The following is a 16,862-nucleotide window of genomic DNA, read 5'->3' as shown; positions in this document are numbered from 1 at the left end:
TGTATATGTGTAAAGTTCTGTGCAAATTGACAGCTCTACAGTATATAAAGTACCAGTAATAATAAAAATAATAAATGAACAAAATAAACTATATACTTTTATACAGGTTTTCAAATTAGTATATACAGTACCTTTGTTGAACAGCATGAATAGTTGGATCTTGAAGGCCAATTTTATCAATCTGGTCCTGGATATCTTCAATATTTTTGCACAGGGCTCTTTGTCTGTTGTTTAGAGTCTCCAGCACCTCCCTCTCCTGCAAGCTCTGGAGATCCCTCAGAACAGCTTGTCGTGCATTTTCTAACTTGTCAAAGAACAAGCTAATCATTTTCTGGCATGAGGTTTCTCCTCCAAACTCTGGGTCTTCCAGGGTGACCTTAGCCAACTGCAGGTTGTCATCAAGTTTTTCAGCTTCTTGGCCAAGGCGGTAAATGTCCTTTTCCAGTTCCTCAAGGCTCCTCTGTTTCTCTAGCAGGGTTTCCCTGTCCATAACAAGGATAGCAGATTCAGCATCAATTGATGCTTTAGCTGCTTTAAGAGAGGAAAGGAAATCCCCCAGTGCTTTAAGGGTTGTTTCTCTTTCTTTCACAAGTTCATTTGTGGCCTGCAATTCCATTTTATATTGATTTAAAGTAGGTTCGGTTGATGGCAGGTCCAAACGGTCGCAGTGCTGGATCTCATTTTCAAAAGTATTTTTAACTTCCTGTAAACAAAAGCAGAAGTACTATGTAGAGATTAAAATTTATTGGCCTTTATATTTATCTACACCTTCAAATGCAGATCAAGCTGTCCAACAAAAGACGATAGCACCTGGGTTGGAGTTCTCCAAAAAAACATGCAGTGAAGTATGGCACACACCCCTATTGTGCCCTGCTCACCAGAGAAAATGAACCCTCAGCTTTTCAGTCTGAGGATCAAATTCAACCAGGGTTTTGATGCCCTGTGGGAGGGGCGAAAAGCATTAATGCAATTTCCGGTTCCCTAAAACTACATCACTTGCGCCATCTGTGGAACGCATGCCAAGCCGCGGTGAACCAGCTGAGCCCTGCTCAGGTTGAAACATCTTTTTGGAATTTTTTTTTACTAATTGATAGTTCACTGTATACACTTATTCTACATTTTATTTTCAATTATTTTTTAAGTTAATTTTGTGATGTAGGATATACTGTATGCTCTGTGGTAATATTTGATATTTTGCATAAGTGTTATAGCACTGGTTGAGCAGCTGCTACAGGTGATTAGATGCACTGAGTCGGATATATATAGTGCGAGTTTTGAATTTCTTTTATATTGTCTGGGTTGGGACCAACCATAGAACACTGCTGGGGGATTTTCAACAGTTAGCTTTTATTATTTCAAATGTAGCTTTATTCCCCCCACTCAAAAAAAGTTAAAAAAAAAACTGCTGCTGTAACTGCTTAAAAAGGTGTGGCATTCCTGGTTCCCCCCTGGAGAGAACATGTTTTTTTTTTTTTTTAGGGATGGGCCCTATGAGGTTTTGAATTCATGAAGGGTACAATGTTGAATTCCCTTTTGGACCTCCACCAGGAGTGGGGAGCGAGACTGTGGGATGGCTGGAAACATATACAGCTGAAAAACGTTTTTAAGACACTAAGGGGTGGACTGCAATCTCTGGATTCAGATTTGAAGCTATGTATCTTGACAGGGATGACTCTGCACACTTACTTTCTAGGCAATATAAACTTTTACTTGACAGGAATACCACTATAAATCCTTACTACATTAGAGAATGGAAGTCGTAGTTTACCTGACAGCAGCATAGACAAAATCACTGTGCTAGCCCATACCTCCGCTGTCAATTCTAGATGAAAAAAAAAGAGTTGAAGCTCTTATAGATGCAAGGGTGGGCCAACTAAATATTGAAGCCTATGGACGAAGACTGGGATGCCATTAAAGTTCATGTGTGTGAAGGCAGGCGTCCCAATAATTTTGGTAATATAGTGCATCTCTCTCCCTTTCCCTTTCCTTGGCTCCCTATTCCCTTTTCCCTTACCCTATCCTATATTACATTATCTTTGGCTGGTCCCATAATATATGGTGTGTTTTCGCTCTTTTGTAAGTTTGATAATGATGAAAACTCTTTTCGGATTGCATGCCTTTAGAAGCATTGTGTAACAGATGGTTCTGAAATCTTGTTTGTATGTTTGCAATGACTTATCTTTTTGAAAAAGCCAAAAATTGGATTTTTGTCTTACTGTAAAATCCTTTTCTCTGTTCATTGACAGACACAGCTTCAGAATCTTCTTGACCATTGGGTTATGCTGCCCCCTACGGAAGTAGAACACTAGGCAGGAAAAAACTTTACCACACCTATGGGGCAGTCCCAGGGGGTATACTCCCACTTCCTGCTATAGGCATTCGGTTTAGTTGCAAGCAGTGTCAGAATAAGAATAACCCAACTCAATAGAGGGGTGGATGCTGTGTCCGTCAATGAACATCAGAGAAAAGGATTTTATGGTAAGACAAAAATTCAATTTTCTCTTTCATTAATTGACGGACACTGCTCCAGAATCTTCTTGACCATTGGGATGTCCCAAAGCAGTGTCAAAAACGAGGGGTGGGAAAAAATACAGCAGAAAAAAATTTCCAAAGGCTAAACCTAGCCAACCAGATAACATGGAGCTCAACCAGGAACAACTGGAGTTCACCCAAAAAACATACACCCTCAAAGAGGACTAGTCCTCTTAAACAGCAGCCTGCAAAACCTTATGGCCAAAAGCAGCATCCGCAGATGCCAGCATATCTACTTTGTAAAATTTTGTGAGATTGTGCACAGACGACCAATTGGCAGCCTTGCAAACCTGCATCACTGACGCCTGATGGCGAAGGCCCAGGAGACACTAAGCGCCCATGTAGAATATGGGTTAACAGGGAAAGGAGGAATCTAACCCTTGATTGAATAGACCCGCACTACCGTCTGTCTACCATCTGTCTGATCCATCAGGAAATGGTCGCAGCAGATGCGGCCAACCCCTTGCGAGGTCCATCTGTAAGGACAAAAAGTGAGCCTGATTTCTGAAATGACTCGGTTGCCGCCAAGTACACCCTGAACCACATCCAGGGAATGCAAGGCAATCTCCTTATGATGCTTAGGCTTAGGACACAGGGAGAGCAACACAATGTCTTCATTCAAATGGAAACCAGAGACAACCTTAGGAAGGAATGACTGACTAGGGCAAAGCACCGCTTTATCTCTGTGAACCCCCAAATAAGGTGAACGACAAGGCAGCCAGCTCCGACACTCTGCATGCAGAAGTAATCACCACAAAGAATGCTACATTCTGGGACAATGTAAGCAGAGAAATCTCGCAAATATTTTCAAAAGGCAGTTTCTGAAGAACTGACAGTACCAAATTGAGATCCCACAGAGTAACTGAGACTGCATAGGTGGAGCCAAGTGGCGAACTCCCGGAACAAAAGGTGCGAACCAAGGAATGCGTTGCCAAAAAACATTGAAAGAAGACCGCCAATGCCAAAACTTGGTCCTTGATGGTACCCAAGGCCAGGCGCTGTTCCACAACTCTTTGGAGGAACACCAAAATGCGAGCCGCTGAAAAGGAACTGGAAGAAACCCCCAGAAAATCACACCACGCAATGTACAACTTTCAGACGCAAGGATAAATATTCCTAGAGGTAGATTTTCTAGCCTTCAACAGCGTGGGAATCAGAGTCAGACAACCCCCTATCCTTCAGCACCTGGCTTTCAACAGCCAAGCTGGTAAATCCGGCGACTGTAAAGCAGGATGGAAGATTGGCCCTTGGGTCAATAGGTCTTCTCTGAGAGGGAGTCGACAAGGAACATTGGCGACCAGCCGAATAAGATCCGCGTATCAAGACCGGCGACGCCAGTCTGGGGCCACTAGAATGACCGGAATTCAGAAGTTTCAGAGGGGGAAAGGCGTAAATCAGATGCTACTGGCCCCAAGAAGCCACCAGTGCCTCTGTGATGTTGGTTAGAGGATCCCGAGACCTTGGCGCGAATCTCTGCCCTTTCCTGTTGAGGCAGGAGGGCAACAGGTCCACCTCGGGAATTCCCCACCAGTGACACAGCTGATGAAACACCTCTGGATAAAGTGACCTCTCCCTGGTCCAAGGCGTAGATGGCCCTAACTGATTTGGAACCCTTGTCTTGAGACCCTAAAGGATGAAAAAGCCACTTATGAGCGGAGAAAAACGGACCACATCTGCGACGAGACTCCTTGCCCCTGGAAGCCCGTGGGAGGAGAATACTCTTCCCTCCTATATCTCCCTTAATGATTTCATCCAGAGAAGACCCAAACAGGCAATCCCCCACAAAAAGGAGATCCGATAAGGCTTTTTTGGAAGCTTGGTCCGCAGACAAGCATTTCAGCAATATCATGCGCCGAAGAACCACTGCTGTCACGGATAGCCTGGAAACGAAGGAAACTGCATCCAGAGAGGCATCACAGACAAACTAACTCCTGGACCAACTGGTCCGCCAGCTCTGCAAAGGCAGGGGGAAGCTGTTCCCCCCTCCACATCTTGGCGCAAAAGCTTAGCCCATTCTGTCAAGGTGTGGGACACCAAGGCAATGGTGAACACCGGCCTAAGGACCGAACCGACCATAGTGAACATCTGCTGGAACCAAGGTCTGTGCTTTCCTATCAAAAGGGTCCTTAAAAGCAGAGACTCCTCTTCTGGAATTAGAGTGGATTTGTTTAGCCTGGAAACTGGCGAATCCACCACAGGTGGGACCATCCACTTTAACAGGGACTTTTCAAAGAGGTATCTTCTACCAAAATGCTTAGGAACCAACACATTGCGTTTAGGGCAACCCCACTGATTCGGGAAGATTTTGTCAAAATAGGCAGGATAAGGAAAAAAACCTTTGCCGCCTTTAAGGATTTGCAGGTACCGAAGGTAACCGGCGCCTGCGACGCAGCTTCATCCTCCATTTTTAAAGTTTCCCACACTTGAGACAATCTGTGCATCCAACAGCGCTTTTTCATGTGTGGCTGTCGTGGAAGAGGAATCATCCTCACTATCAGAGCACTCAGGGTGCAGGGACACAGAGGAGACAGGTGAAGGTGGTGGATACTTTTTGCTGGTCCTTTTTTGCAGGACCAAAAAAACCTTGGACACTAAGCACTCCAGAGCCGCCCCCATAGCAGATAGGGTGGACTAGGACCCAGAAGCGCTTGCCGTCTCTGAGATGGGATCAGGGTTGAAATTTGCTCCAGGGACTCCATGATAACCCGGGAACCACCAGGCAAAAGTAGAAAAAAACATTGCCAAGTAACCCCCCCACCACCGCGCTAGCGGCACTACAAGTCCCAGCACAGCTGAATCGCTGCTATAGCAGAGAGAGGGAGATACCAGGGCACCCAAAATAACTCACCACCCCCGGTCAGCACAGTGAAAAAAATAAAGTGATACATTGCGCTAACAATAAAATGAGCTGCTAGCACATTTAACTGACAAAAACGTTGACAAAAAAAACACAAATGTATAAAAAGTGCAGCGCTTAGAGTTCACACTATGGCGACAAGACTTTGGGGCGACTTGAACAAGTCGCCGTGCACCGCGACTTCGGCGTGGCTTGCACTGACTTCACATAATGGAAGTCAATGCAAGTCGCTTCAACTTCGGCCAAAAGTAGTGCAGGAACCTTATTCTAAGTCGGAGCGACTTGAGTCGCTCCTATTAGAACGGTTCCCATTGCACAGAATGGAGCATGACTTGTCAGGCAACCAAGTCGCCTGACAAGTCGTAGTAGTGTGAACCGGCACTAAGGCCCCGTTCACATACAAGCGACGCTACTTCCCGGGGCGACCTCCGAGGTCGCGGTGCGAGCAGCGCGCCACGACCTCGGAGCGGCCGCCACGGACTTCATAACATTGAAGTCTATGGCGGTCGCCTCCAGGTCGCCCCAAAGAAGCTCCGGACCCTTTTTCTAAGTCGGAGCGACTTGTGTCGCTCCTATTAGAACGGGTCCGCAGCTTCCCTATGGAAGGCGACCTACGGCGACCTGTGAGGCGACCAGGTCGCCTCACAGGTCACCTTAGTGTGAACGGGGACTTAGAGTTATATGATATAGTGAAAGTAATCATAAACAAATAAATAGAAAGTAAACACAATAACCAATCCCAAGTGCAAATGGTGAAAAACAAATAATCCAGGGTGTGTGATGTGTGTGATCACAGTGCACGCCAGATCCCGACATCAACAGGGAATGATATATGCGCTCACCAAAAAGATTGAACCCAAAATACCGTAGAGTACATGGGTCACACAGGCTCATATGGTGTATGATAGGTCTCCAAACTGGCGCCGTAACCTCGGACACTCCAATACAAATATGTAACAAATGTAGGCAGAAGGGGGCTCCAATTCAATCGATGACTTAAAGGAATGAACCAAATGGAGCAGACATAAGTGTAAATCCGCTTAAAAATGTATATAAATAAGGGAAATGCACTTACATACATCCAAGGTATACACACAGGCAGTGGACACATAAATTAGGCTGTCCTTGGCGCGTTTCAACATAAATGTCTTTCTCAAAGGATACATTTATGTCAAAACCAGTCAGAACTGGGCTGGCCGGACTGGGAAGACCTTAAGGATCTAGAATATCCAGTTCGTCACTCAGTCCACCAAGTTGATTGTAGTTCTCACAGAAACAGAAAATAAGAGGAAAAAAAATCTGTTTAAAAAAGAAAAAATGTTAGGACCAGAGATCCCAGCAAGGAAATAGGTCCTTACACTGGACTAGGCAGACAAAAAACTGAATGCCTATAAAGTGGGAGAATACCCCCTGGGACCACCCCATGGGCATGGTAAACTTTTTTCCTGCCTAGTGTTCAACACCTATAGGGGTCAGCATAACCCAATGGTCAAGAAGATTCTGGAGCTGTGTCCGTCAATGAACAAAAGAGAAATAAAGATTTTACACATAAAAGGGGTAGCATGAGTTAGGCTTTAGACTTTTTTTGGACTTTGTAGTCCATATAAAATTACACATCCACCTAAGACTAATTTGTTCACAGGATGACAATTCTGCAGGGATTTCACTGCAGAACAAACAGTGTTGTCACTCTAATAGGAATGGGAAATTAACAGCTCTATTGGCCTGATCAACAGGTAATAAAATTAGGTTACAGGCAGACTCATTGGAGGAAAGAAAAATTCTGCTGCATTAATGACAGACATACAGCATATGTCATTATAGGCGTCAACATTTAACCATGCACATTGTTCAATTATTTACTGACCTTCTCTACAAAATTCCGCAACATGCAGATTTGGTCAAAGTGAAAATGATGTGTCAGTTTAATCCTTGGCTTGGAAATCAATATTCGGGAGTTGTCACCTTTAGGCCATGAACCAAACCAATTATCCAGGGAATTAAAAGGCAAGCCCACCCAAAACCTGATCATTCAGTAGTTGGTAGATAGCGCACAGTTCAAATCCTTAATGGGTACTTTTACTATTGCGAAGTTTGAATTTCTGGGTCTGCACACACGCTGCAGAGATTATGAAGGGCTCCTTATCTCCCTGCTGGATTTAATATTTATTTTTACTATGCAAAATGCAGCAGGAAGTGCAGGAACACCCAAAAGTGCATGGTAAACAGGGTTGCTAACCGTTAGTAAATTTGTAAAATTCAGTGACTTTTCCAATTGTCTGTAAATATCAGGTGCTGATAATCTGTCATACGGAGTTGACTTTTATAACCAGTGTAAACCAGGCAAATAACTTGTTGTGTGTATTGTCAGTGTTTCCATATTGTGTTTATGCTGTTTAAATATCGATTTTCCTAGTTTTAATAGGAGTTCTGTCATTTTCCGGTTGTCATTAAAAAATGTTCTCTGTCAGTAAATTTCCCAGGTTTTGTCAGTAAAATATATGTCACGAGAGGTTGGCAACCTGATGGGAACACCCGACTCCCAAGGCGGACAAAGTCTGAAATTACAAAGTGAGATCTGTAATTTGGAAAAATAGTTTTCTATGGTGAAACAAAATAAGTGTTCATACCACTTAAAGTGGAACTTTAGTCAGAAAATTAAGTCCTGCTAGGTCACTTCAGGTTGGCCACATTTGAAGGTATAGCTATATAAAAAACGAATGCCTACAATACATGGTTTCAAATCCAGTAATACTCTGTCCCACCCTGCTCTGCACATGCTGGTAAATTGCTTTCCATTTTTAGGCACTGTGCAGAATTTGTAGAGGCTGATTTTTTGACAGTCTAAAAATTAAAGCAGAACTCCAACCACCGATTTAACAGTTTCAAAAAACAGTTACATTCCTGGCATGCCAGGAATGCTAACTGTCACATTTGCTTGTGTTCTCAACCTACCTGTCAAACCATCAAATAACTGGCGTTATAACTGATCATATGTGCAGCACCATGGCAGTTGTAGATAAAACAGAAGCAGCTTCTTTGGCTGAAAAGGATAGGAGGGTTTAGTTCTGCTTTAACTGCTGCTCAGGGCTTTATCAAAATGGCAGCCTTCAGCAAGAAGAAACAGGAACAATGCTGGAGGAAACGTAAAGCACACACTAATTTTGGTAGCATAATTACTAATGTGGAATGTATGTTCCTTGCTAAAGAGGATTACTTGTTTTATCAATTGTTAGGAGTAAAGTTCTGCTTTAAGGAGTAAATCTATTTGCTGTAAGTGATTGGACCCTTAAACAATAATGACTTATGAAACTTGGTTCCTACCAAGAACCAATCACACTGTGGGTCCATACCTTTATTTCCTCCAAAACTGAATCGATTTTTGATGCCATGAAGGTCTCCATCTTCTCTTCATGATGATGGTCAATTAATCCTGAAGGTACATCATCATCAGATGACAAATGGCTATATGATGCACCATTCAGTGACAGTATCCCAGACTCCTGTGTATCCAAATTCCTTAATTCTTCTAAAGCAGCTTGCTTAGCAATTTCAATCTTTTCAAAGAATCCACCCACCATTTTTAGGCAGGATGTTTCTCCCCCATGTTCTGGGTCTTCTAAGTAGATCCCTGCTGGTACCAAGCTGTCATCTAGCTCTTTAGCCTCCATCTTCAATCTATGAACTTTCTGCTCTAGTAGCTCAATATTCCTCTGTTTTTGTAGAATGATGGTTCTGTCCTTTTCACGCACAGCAGCTACAGCCTGAATGGACCACTTAGTTGTTTCCAGAGAGGACATAAATGACTGGAGGTCTTTCAAAAGAGCTTCACGTTCCTTCATGGCGTCACTTGTTGCTCCTAGTTGTATTTTGTATTCTTGCACAATGGACTGGATGGCTTGCACATCGACAGGACTTGCTGGGTCAATGACATCAGCAGCAGATTCCAGATAATCACATCGCTGAATCTGATCATCTACGGAACTCTGGAACTCCTATAATTTGATTAAACGACATTAGTGCACGTTAAAAAAAATTTGATTTTTGACTTACCGTAAAATCAATTTCTCTGATGCTCATTAAACAGACAACTCCTGATTGTCTTAACCATTGGGTTATACTGCCCCCTACAGGAGTAGGAAACTAGGCAGAAAAAAAGTCTGGCTACGCCTATGGGCAGTCCCAGGGGGTATACTCCCTCTCTCTGCTCTAGGTACTCCGTTTTGTTTCAAGCAGTGTCAGAAGAATTAAGACTTCACAGAGGGGTGGGTGTTGTGTCCGTCAATGAACATCAGAGAAATAGACTTTACGCTAAGTCAAAAATCCCATTTTCTCTTTCGTTCATTGACGGACACAGCTCCTGATCTTTTTAACCATTGGGATGTCCCAAAGCAGTGTTAAACATGAGGGGTGGGAACAACAAAAATAAATTCCCAAGGCTAAACTATAGCCAACCAGGTAAACAGGAGCTTAACCAAAACAACTGGAGCTCACCTGAAAAAAAAAAGCAATACAACCTCAAAGAGCACCAGGTCCTCTAAACAGCAGCCTGCAAAACCTAGCGGCCAAAAGAAGCATCCGCAGATGCCAACACATCCACTTTATAGAACTTTGTGAAAGTGTGCACCGACGACCTGATGACGGAAGGCACAGGAGGCACTGAGCGCCCGAGTAGAGTGCACCTTGACAGGGAAAGGCGGAACATGACCCTTGAAAGAAAAGGCCTGAATCCCTGTCTGCCTGATCCATCTGGAAATGGTCACAGAGGAAGCGGACAACCCTTTCCAAGTCCAATTTGTGAGCACAGATAGTGAATCTGATTTCCTAAGAGACTCTGTAGCTGCCAAGTACACCCTAATCGCCCGGACCACATCAAAGGCATGCAAAGCAATTTTCTTCAGATGTTTTGTCCTGGGACACAGGGAAGGCAACACAATGTCTTCATTCAAATAAAAATCAGAGACAACCTATGGAAGAACAACAAACAGGGGCGAAAGAATCACCTTATCTCTGTGAGCCACCAAGGTGAAGGTCAGGAGAACGCCGCCAATTCTGACACCCTGCACACAGAGGTCATAGCCATCAAAAAAGCCACCTTCTGGGACAGCATCTCCCTAAGATTCTCAAAAAGAGGCTTCTGGAGGACTGAGAACACCAATTTGAGGTCACAAGGTGGTAACAGAGACCGCACTGGAGGAGCCAAGTGCCAAATTCCCAGAAGATTTTGTGGCCAAGGGCCGTTGAAAGAAGACCGCCAAGGCCAAAAGGTTAAAAGAAGGCCGCCAAGGGACTCACATCATGCGATGTACGTATTCCACGTATGATGGCAGATTTTCCTAGAAAAAGATTTCCTAGCTTTTAACAGCTTTGGAATCACCGACTCAGGCAAGCCTCTATCCTTTAGCACTTGGTGTTCAACAGCCAAGCCGTCAAAGCCAGCAACTGAAAAGCAGGATGGAAGATTGGCCCTTGGGGCAGCAGATCCTCCCTGAGAGGAAGCTTTCAAGAACGAGGGCGACAAGCTGCACCAGATCGGCGTACGAAGCCTGGTGAGGCCAGGCTGGGGCCACTAAGATGACTGGAATACTTTCTGCCTGATCCTGCGTAGAAGTCTTGGCAGAAGCTTGAGAGGAGGGAAGGCATAAATCAGATGATACTGACCCCACTGAGCCACCAGTGCATCTGTGGCTTCCGCCAAAGGATCCCGTAACTGAGCCACAAACCTCTGCACCTTTCTGTTGAGCCGAGATGCCAACAGCTCCACCTCGGGGATGCCCCACCGGAGACACAAATAATGAAACACCTCCAGATAAAGGGACCATACCCCTTGGTCCAACACCTGCCGACTGAGGTTTTTCACCCCAGGAATGTGTACAGTGGAGAGGACTGGAACAAAATGTTCAGCCCACCTTAGAATGCAGGCTACCTCGAGAACCACCAGGACAATTCTTGTGCCCCCCTGGTGATTGACATAAATCACGGCCGTGACACTGTTCGCTTGAATGCGCACTGGACATTCCTGAAGTTGATTCGTCCAATGTTCCAAGCACAGTCTGATCGCTCAGAGTTCCAGGACATTTATTGGTAGTCTGGACCAGTGTTTCTCAACTCTGTTCCTCAGGGCACACTAACAGGCCAGGTTTGCAAGAAAACTGAAATACATCACAGGTGATATAATTTGCTGCTCAGTGATTGCAGTATTCTAGTCTGTGTCTCCCCAAAGGTAATACTTAAAATCTGGCCTGTGGACCGGAGTGGAGAAACACTGGTCTGGACTCTTCCAGTGTCCAAACCCCCTGAGCAGAAATTTTGCCGAGGACGCCTCCCCACCCAGACAGGCTGCCATCTGTGGGCTGTCCAATACAAGGGGAGGAAGAATTTGCTCAGCCGAAGCGCCGGATGCCACCTTTGCGGCTCTGGATGGCTTGTGCGTGCCAAAGGGAACCAAAGCCTTCCGTCGCAGCTTCAGCTGTGTCCTCCATTATTAAGGTCTCATGCACAGATATAATCAGTGCATTCACCAGCGCCTTTTTATGTGCGGCTACAAGAGTGGAGGAATCATCCTTACTATTTGAGAACTCAAACCGCGCGGTCGCAGACCCAGCAGAGTGACCCACATCCGTGGTGGCCAAATCAGATTCAGGATCTGCGGAAACAGATGAGGCAGGGTAGGCGGGGGGGGGGGCGCTTTTTGCTAGCCCGTTGCCCAAAAAACGCCTCCACCCGAGACACAAAGACTCCAGTACTGCCATCAGAGCATCAATGTATGGTTGGGACCGGAGGGCCCCGCAGCCTCTGAGAGGAGATTAGGTAGAGAGATCTGCTTCAAGGACTCCATGAGTCAATAGGGGGAACCCCACAAAAAAGGTGTAAAAACATTGCTATGGGACACCCCCACCACTCCGGCAGCACCACCCGGTCGCCAGTAACAGAGCACCTAAATCGATCCTTAGCAGAGAGGGAGAGGACCCCATCAGACTCACCACCCAGCAGAAACAGGCACCTGCAGCCACCAGGATAATCTACACTCCATGTGTGGCAATTAGGAAGTGAAAAGATCCAGGAGTCAGCACCAGGGGATGAGGAGGGGCTCCCACTGCCGAAATCGCTGCCCAGAGGGCTCCACTGTCATGGCCGCGGCTATTTTCAATGGCAAACCACTGCAAGATGGCCACCAGACTAAACAAACATCACCCCCCTGCATTGAGCACACAGGCTACAAGTAAATGGCGGCACAAGGAGGGATCCCTAGGCCGGGACTTGGGCCGGGACTCGGTCGTATGCGACCTCTTGAGGCGTTTAACTTGCAGGCCAGCCCCAGTCCGGTGGGGCTATCCTAGTGCGGAGCGCAGGTCTCCGCCCGCTCGCTGGCCAGACTGGGGTGACCACTGGATCTAGATTATCCAGCCCGTCGCTCAGTTCAGCAGGTGATTGTAGATCTCACAGGAAAAAAAAAACAGGAGAAAAAAAAATCTAAAAAGAAAAAAATTGCCAGGACCAGAGATCCCAGCAAGGAACTAGGTCCTTACTATTGACTAGGCAGAAAAAAACTGAGTACCTATAGCTGAGAGGAAGGGGGGGGGATGTATGCCCATAGGCGTAGCCAGACTTTTTGTCTGCCTAGTGTCCTACTCCTGTAGGGGGCAGCATAACCCAATGGTTAAGAAGATCAGGAGCGGTGTCTGTCAATAAAATGAATTCAATATATTTAAAAACAAATCACAAATTTGAAGCACAACTACAGCTAAAGTGTATTTAGCCAAGTTTTGGACAAGGTGGAAACCTCTATAAGTTTTAAATGTTATCCATATCCCTATTAAAGCGAACCTTCCATGAAAAAGGAAGGTCTGCGCTAATGAAAGCCCCCCTATTTCCTAAAGTCATATTGCCTACAAAGCATTTTGCAAATAAAGATATAGTGATGCTTCCAGGAGGCACCTACCCCCTAGTAAAGCTGGGTGCTCAAAACACCATGAGAAAATGCACCTGCATTGGGCTGGAGATTTCAATATTCTACCTGTCTGGACATTGGTCAAAATAACAGGAAGTGAAAATCTCTCCAAGGGAGGCAGCACCAACCACCTTGCAGATCAGGGAGGGCAGTGTCAAATCAGAACTCTTGATCTTCATACGTGGTCTAGGTCAGCGGCCCAGGAAGAACTGAAGCCACTGGATTAGCACAAAGGCCAGGCAGATAAAGTTTTCATAAGGAGAGGTCAACAATGACAATAGGCTACAATTGTTTTTACACACCTGTGTTTTAATTGAAATAAATCCCAATGCATGAAAGGCAGATTGCAATGTTCTTGCATGATAGTATGCCGTTTCATGCACATTCATTCATGCATATTCATTGAATTTAATAGGAAATACATATGCCTTAAAACAGCTCCCAGCCCCAATCAAATTCCTAGGGAGCTTCCAGGCATTACAACTATGCCACTTGCTGGTGATACTTAATATTGCACAAATAAAGTTCATTTTTAGCTCCACTTTATGTTTGTAGTCGGACTTCTGTTAGGTAAACAATTTAACCATAGCTGTTCCATCATCCTATTATAGCTGTGAGATGGGGGAAAGGGAAACCCAAATAGGGGATTTCTTATTTAAATGATATCTCTCCTAAGCACCAACTATGAACTTCCACGCTGCTGAAAGCAAAGCCCATTTTGGCATAGCAGCTAGAACATGTGCGCACTGACAGACCAAACTATATAATTAATAATTACAAGGGGAAAAGGTAGCTTGAATATAGACTGAATACATTTACCTGGAGATCCTGATACACTGAACCAATGCTGGAGACCGTAAACCTTTCCATCTCTTGGACTGGACTCTGCAGGTTTGATTCGCACAGAACAGACACTTCTTGTTCAATAGGCAGAAGCACATTTATTGTAATCAACAAAGACTGTATCCTGGCAAAAAACAATGTGATAATAAAGTATTAAGCCATTGTGCACTTTTTTTGACAGAACATGTAAAAAGTGATGAAAATTAAACTCTACAAAAAAATATGACGCATTGATGACATTCCTTTCATGCAGTCCTATATTTTAGATTGTCAGTTTTTCAGAACACAATAAAAAGGGGGACTCTGTTGCTTCTTCAGCTCTCTGAATGTATTTTCTTTTTTGTAATGCAAAAATACCCTACCTCTGACCCCTTTGAAGTTTGAAAAAAGGTGGCTTAACCTGGGATTGCGGAAAAGGTTCTTTACTGTTAGAGCAGTTAAATGTGGAACTCCCTCTGCCAGGAAGTGGTATAAGCTGGAGTGTCGTGACAACCTACAAAAACTTTTAGATGTCTTCCTCTGGAAACAGAATATTAAGAGCCACGGAAATTGTTACAGAATAAAAATAACCTGTGCACACACACACACACATTAAACCAGAATGTGTTTTTTTTTAACCTTATAAACTATGTAACTAAGAAACATTATCTAAACTTCGTATCAAGGTATTCATTTGAACTGCACTGCAACCAAAAATAGAAGTCACAGAGAACAAAGTCTAACAGAGAAATAAAATTAGCAGCTAGATGACCACTTAGCTCAGTGTTATTTTAGGATTCTGGAGTGGATATCTTTGCAAATTTAGAAGTACACTACACTGAGGGGTGGCTTCTGAGTCATTGACCTAAGTGGCAGAAATGAGCAATTGGCCCCCTTCCTGATTAGGGGCTCTGATGGCAGAAATGTCTATTACTACAGGGAGTGCAGAATTATTAGGCAAATGAGTATTTTGACCACATCACCCTCTTTATGCATGTTGTCTTACTCCAAGCTGTATAGGCTCGAAAGCCTACTACCAATTAAGCATATTAGGTGATGTGCATCTCTGTAATGAGAAGGGGTGTGGTCTAATGACATCAACACCCTATATCAGGTGTGCATAATTATTAGGCAACTTCCTTTCCTTGGGCAAAATGGGTCAAAAGAAGGACTTGACAGGCTCAGAAAAGTAAAAAATAGTTAGATATCTTGCAGAGGGATGCAAAGCTTCTGAAGCATGATCATCGAACAATCAAGCATTTCATTCAAAATAGTCAACAGGGTCACAAGAAGCGTGTGGAAAAACCAAGGAGCAAAATAACAGCCCATGAACTGAGAAAAGTCAAGCGTGCAGCTGCCAAGATGCCACTTGTCACCAGTTTGGCCATATTTCAGAGCTGCAACATCACTGGAGTGCCCAAAAGCACAAGGTGTGCAATACTCAGAGACATGACCAAGGTAAGAAAGGCTGAAAGACGACCACCACTGAACAAGACACACAAGCTGAAACGTCAAGACTGGGCCAAGAAATATCTCAAGACTGATTTTTCAAAGATTTTATGGACTGATGAAATGAGAGTGAGTCTTTATGGGCCAGATGGATGGGCCCGTGGCTGGATTGGTAAAGGGCAGAGAGCTCCAGTCCGACTCAGACGCCAGCAAGGTGGAGGTGGAGTACTGGTTTGGGCTGGTATCATCAAAGATGAGCTTGTGGGGCCTTTTCGGGTTGAGGATGGAGTCAAGCTCAACTCCCAGTCCTACTGCCAGTTTCTGGAAGACACCTTCTTCAAGCAGTGGTACAGGAAGAAGTCTGCATCCTTCAAGAAAAACATGATTTTCATGCAGGACAATGCTCTATCACACGCGTCCAAGTACTCCACAGCGTGGCTGGCAAGAAAGGGTATAAAAGAAGAAAAGCTAATGACATGGCCTCCTTGTTCACCTGATCTGAACCCCATTGAGAACCTGTGGTCCATCATCAAATGTGAGATTTACAAGGAGGGAAAACAGTACACCTCTCTGAACAGTGTCTGGGAGGCTGTGGTTGCTGCTGCACGCAATGTTGATGGTGAACAGATCAAAACACTGACAGAATCCATGGATGGCAGGCTTTTGAGTGTCCTTGCAAAGAAAGGTGGCTATATTGGTCACTGATTTGTTTTTGTTTTGTTTTTGAATGTCAGAAATGTATATTTGTGAATGTTGAGATGTTATATTGGTTTCACTGGTAAAAATAAATAATTGAAATGGGTATATTGTATATTTGATTTTTGTTAAGTTGCCTAATAATTATGCACAGTAATAGTCACCTGCACACACAGATATCCCCCTAAAATAGCTAAAACTAAAAACTACTTCCAAAAATAGTCAGCTTTGATATTAATGAGTTTTTTGGGTTCATTGAGAACATGGTTGTTGTTCAATAATAAAATTAATCCTCAATAATATAACAACAAAATATGGTGTTCGATGGACTGGAGAACCAGCCATGGAACCACCAAGGTGATGGGACTTTAAAGGTGTATGGTTGTGGCACAGACAGAACAACAAGGATTGGGTTAAAATTACATTTTATTGGTTACCATAGTAGTTAAAAAGATACGAGACACGTATCCAACAGTTGGTTGACAAAAAATACATAAAAAGAGAGTTGCAGTTGATACAAATATAAATACTACTTTCGTGTGAACCGAGGAGATG

At 44.2% G+C, this 16,862-nt stretch overlaps 1 protein-coding gene across 1 annotated transcript in view; it reads right to left on the bottom strand.

Annotated features, from left to right (window-relative positions):
• Positions 1 to 16,862, bottom strand: part of SYNE2 (spectrin repeat containing nuclear envelope protein 2) — a 550,589-nt gene that overhangs the window by 342,232 nt on the left and 191,495 nt on the right. The window contains exons 27-29 of the mRNA XM_082274971.1: positions 14,160 to 14,307; positions 8,743 to 9,384; positions 132 to 703 (exon numbers count right to left, since the gene is read on the bottom strand). Of these exons, the coding sequence (XP_082131097.1) occupies positions 132 to 703; positions 8,743 to 9,384; positions 14,160 to 14,307 (1,362 nt within the window). The remainder of the gene's footprint in view (positions 1 to 131; positions 704 to 8,742; positions 9,385 to 14,159; positions 14,308 to 16,862) is intronic.

Source organism: Pelophylax lessonae (assembly GCF_965119305.1).
Source record: "Pelophylax lessonae genome assembly, chromosome: 13".
Classification (NCBI taxonomy): domain Eukaryota; kingdom Metazoa; phylum Chordata; class Amphibia; order Anura; family Ranidae; genus Pelophylax; species Pelophylax lessonae.
This window is presented reverse-complemented; position numbering and strand designations above follow the sequence as displayed.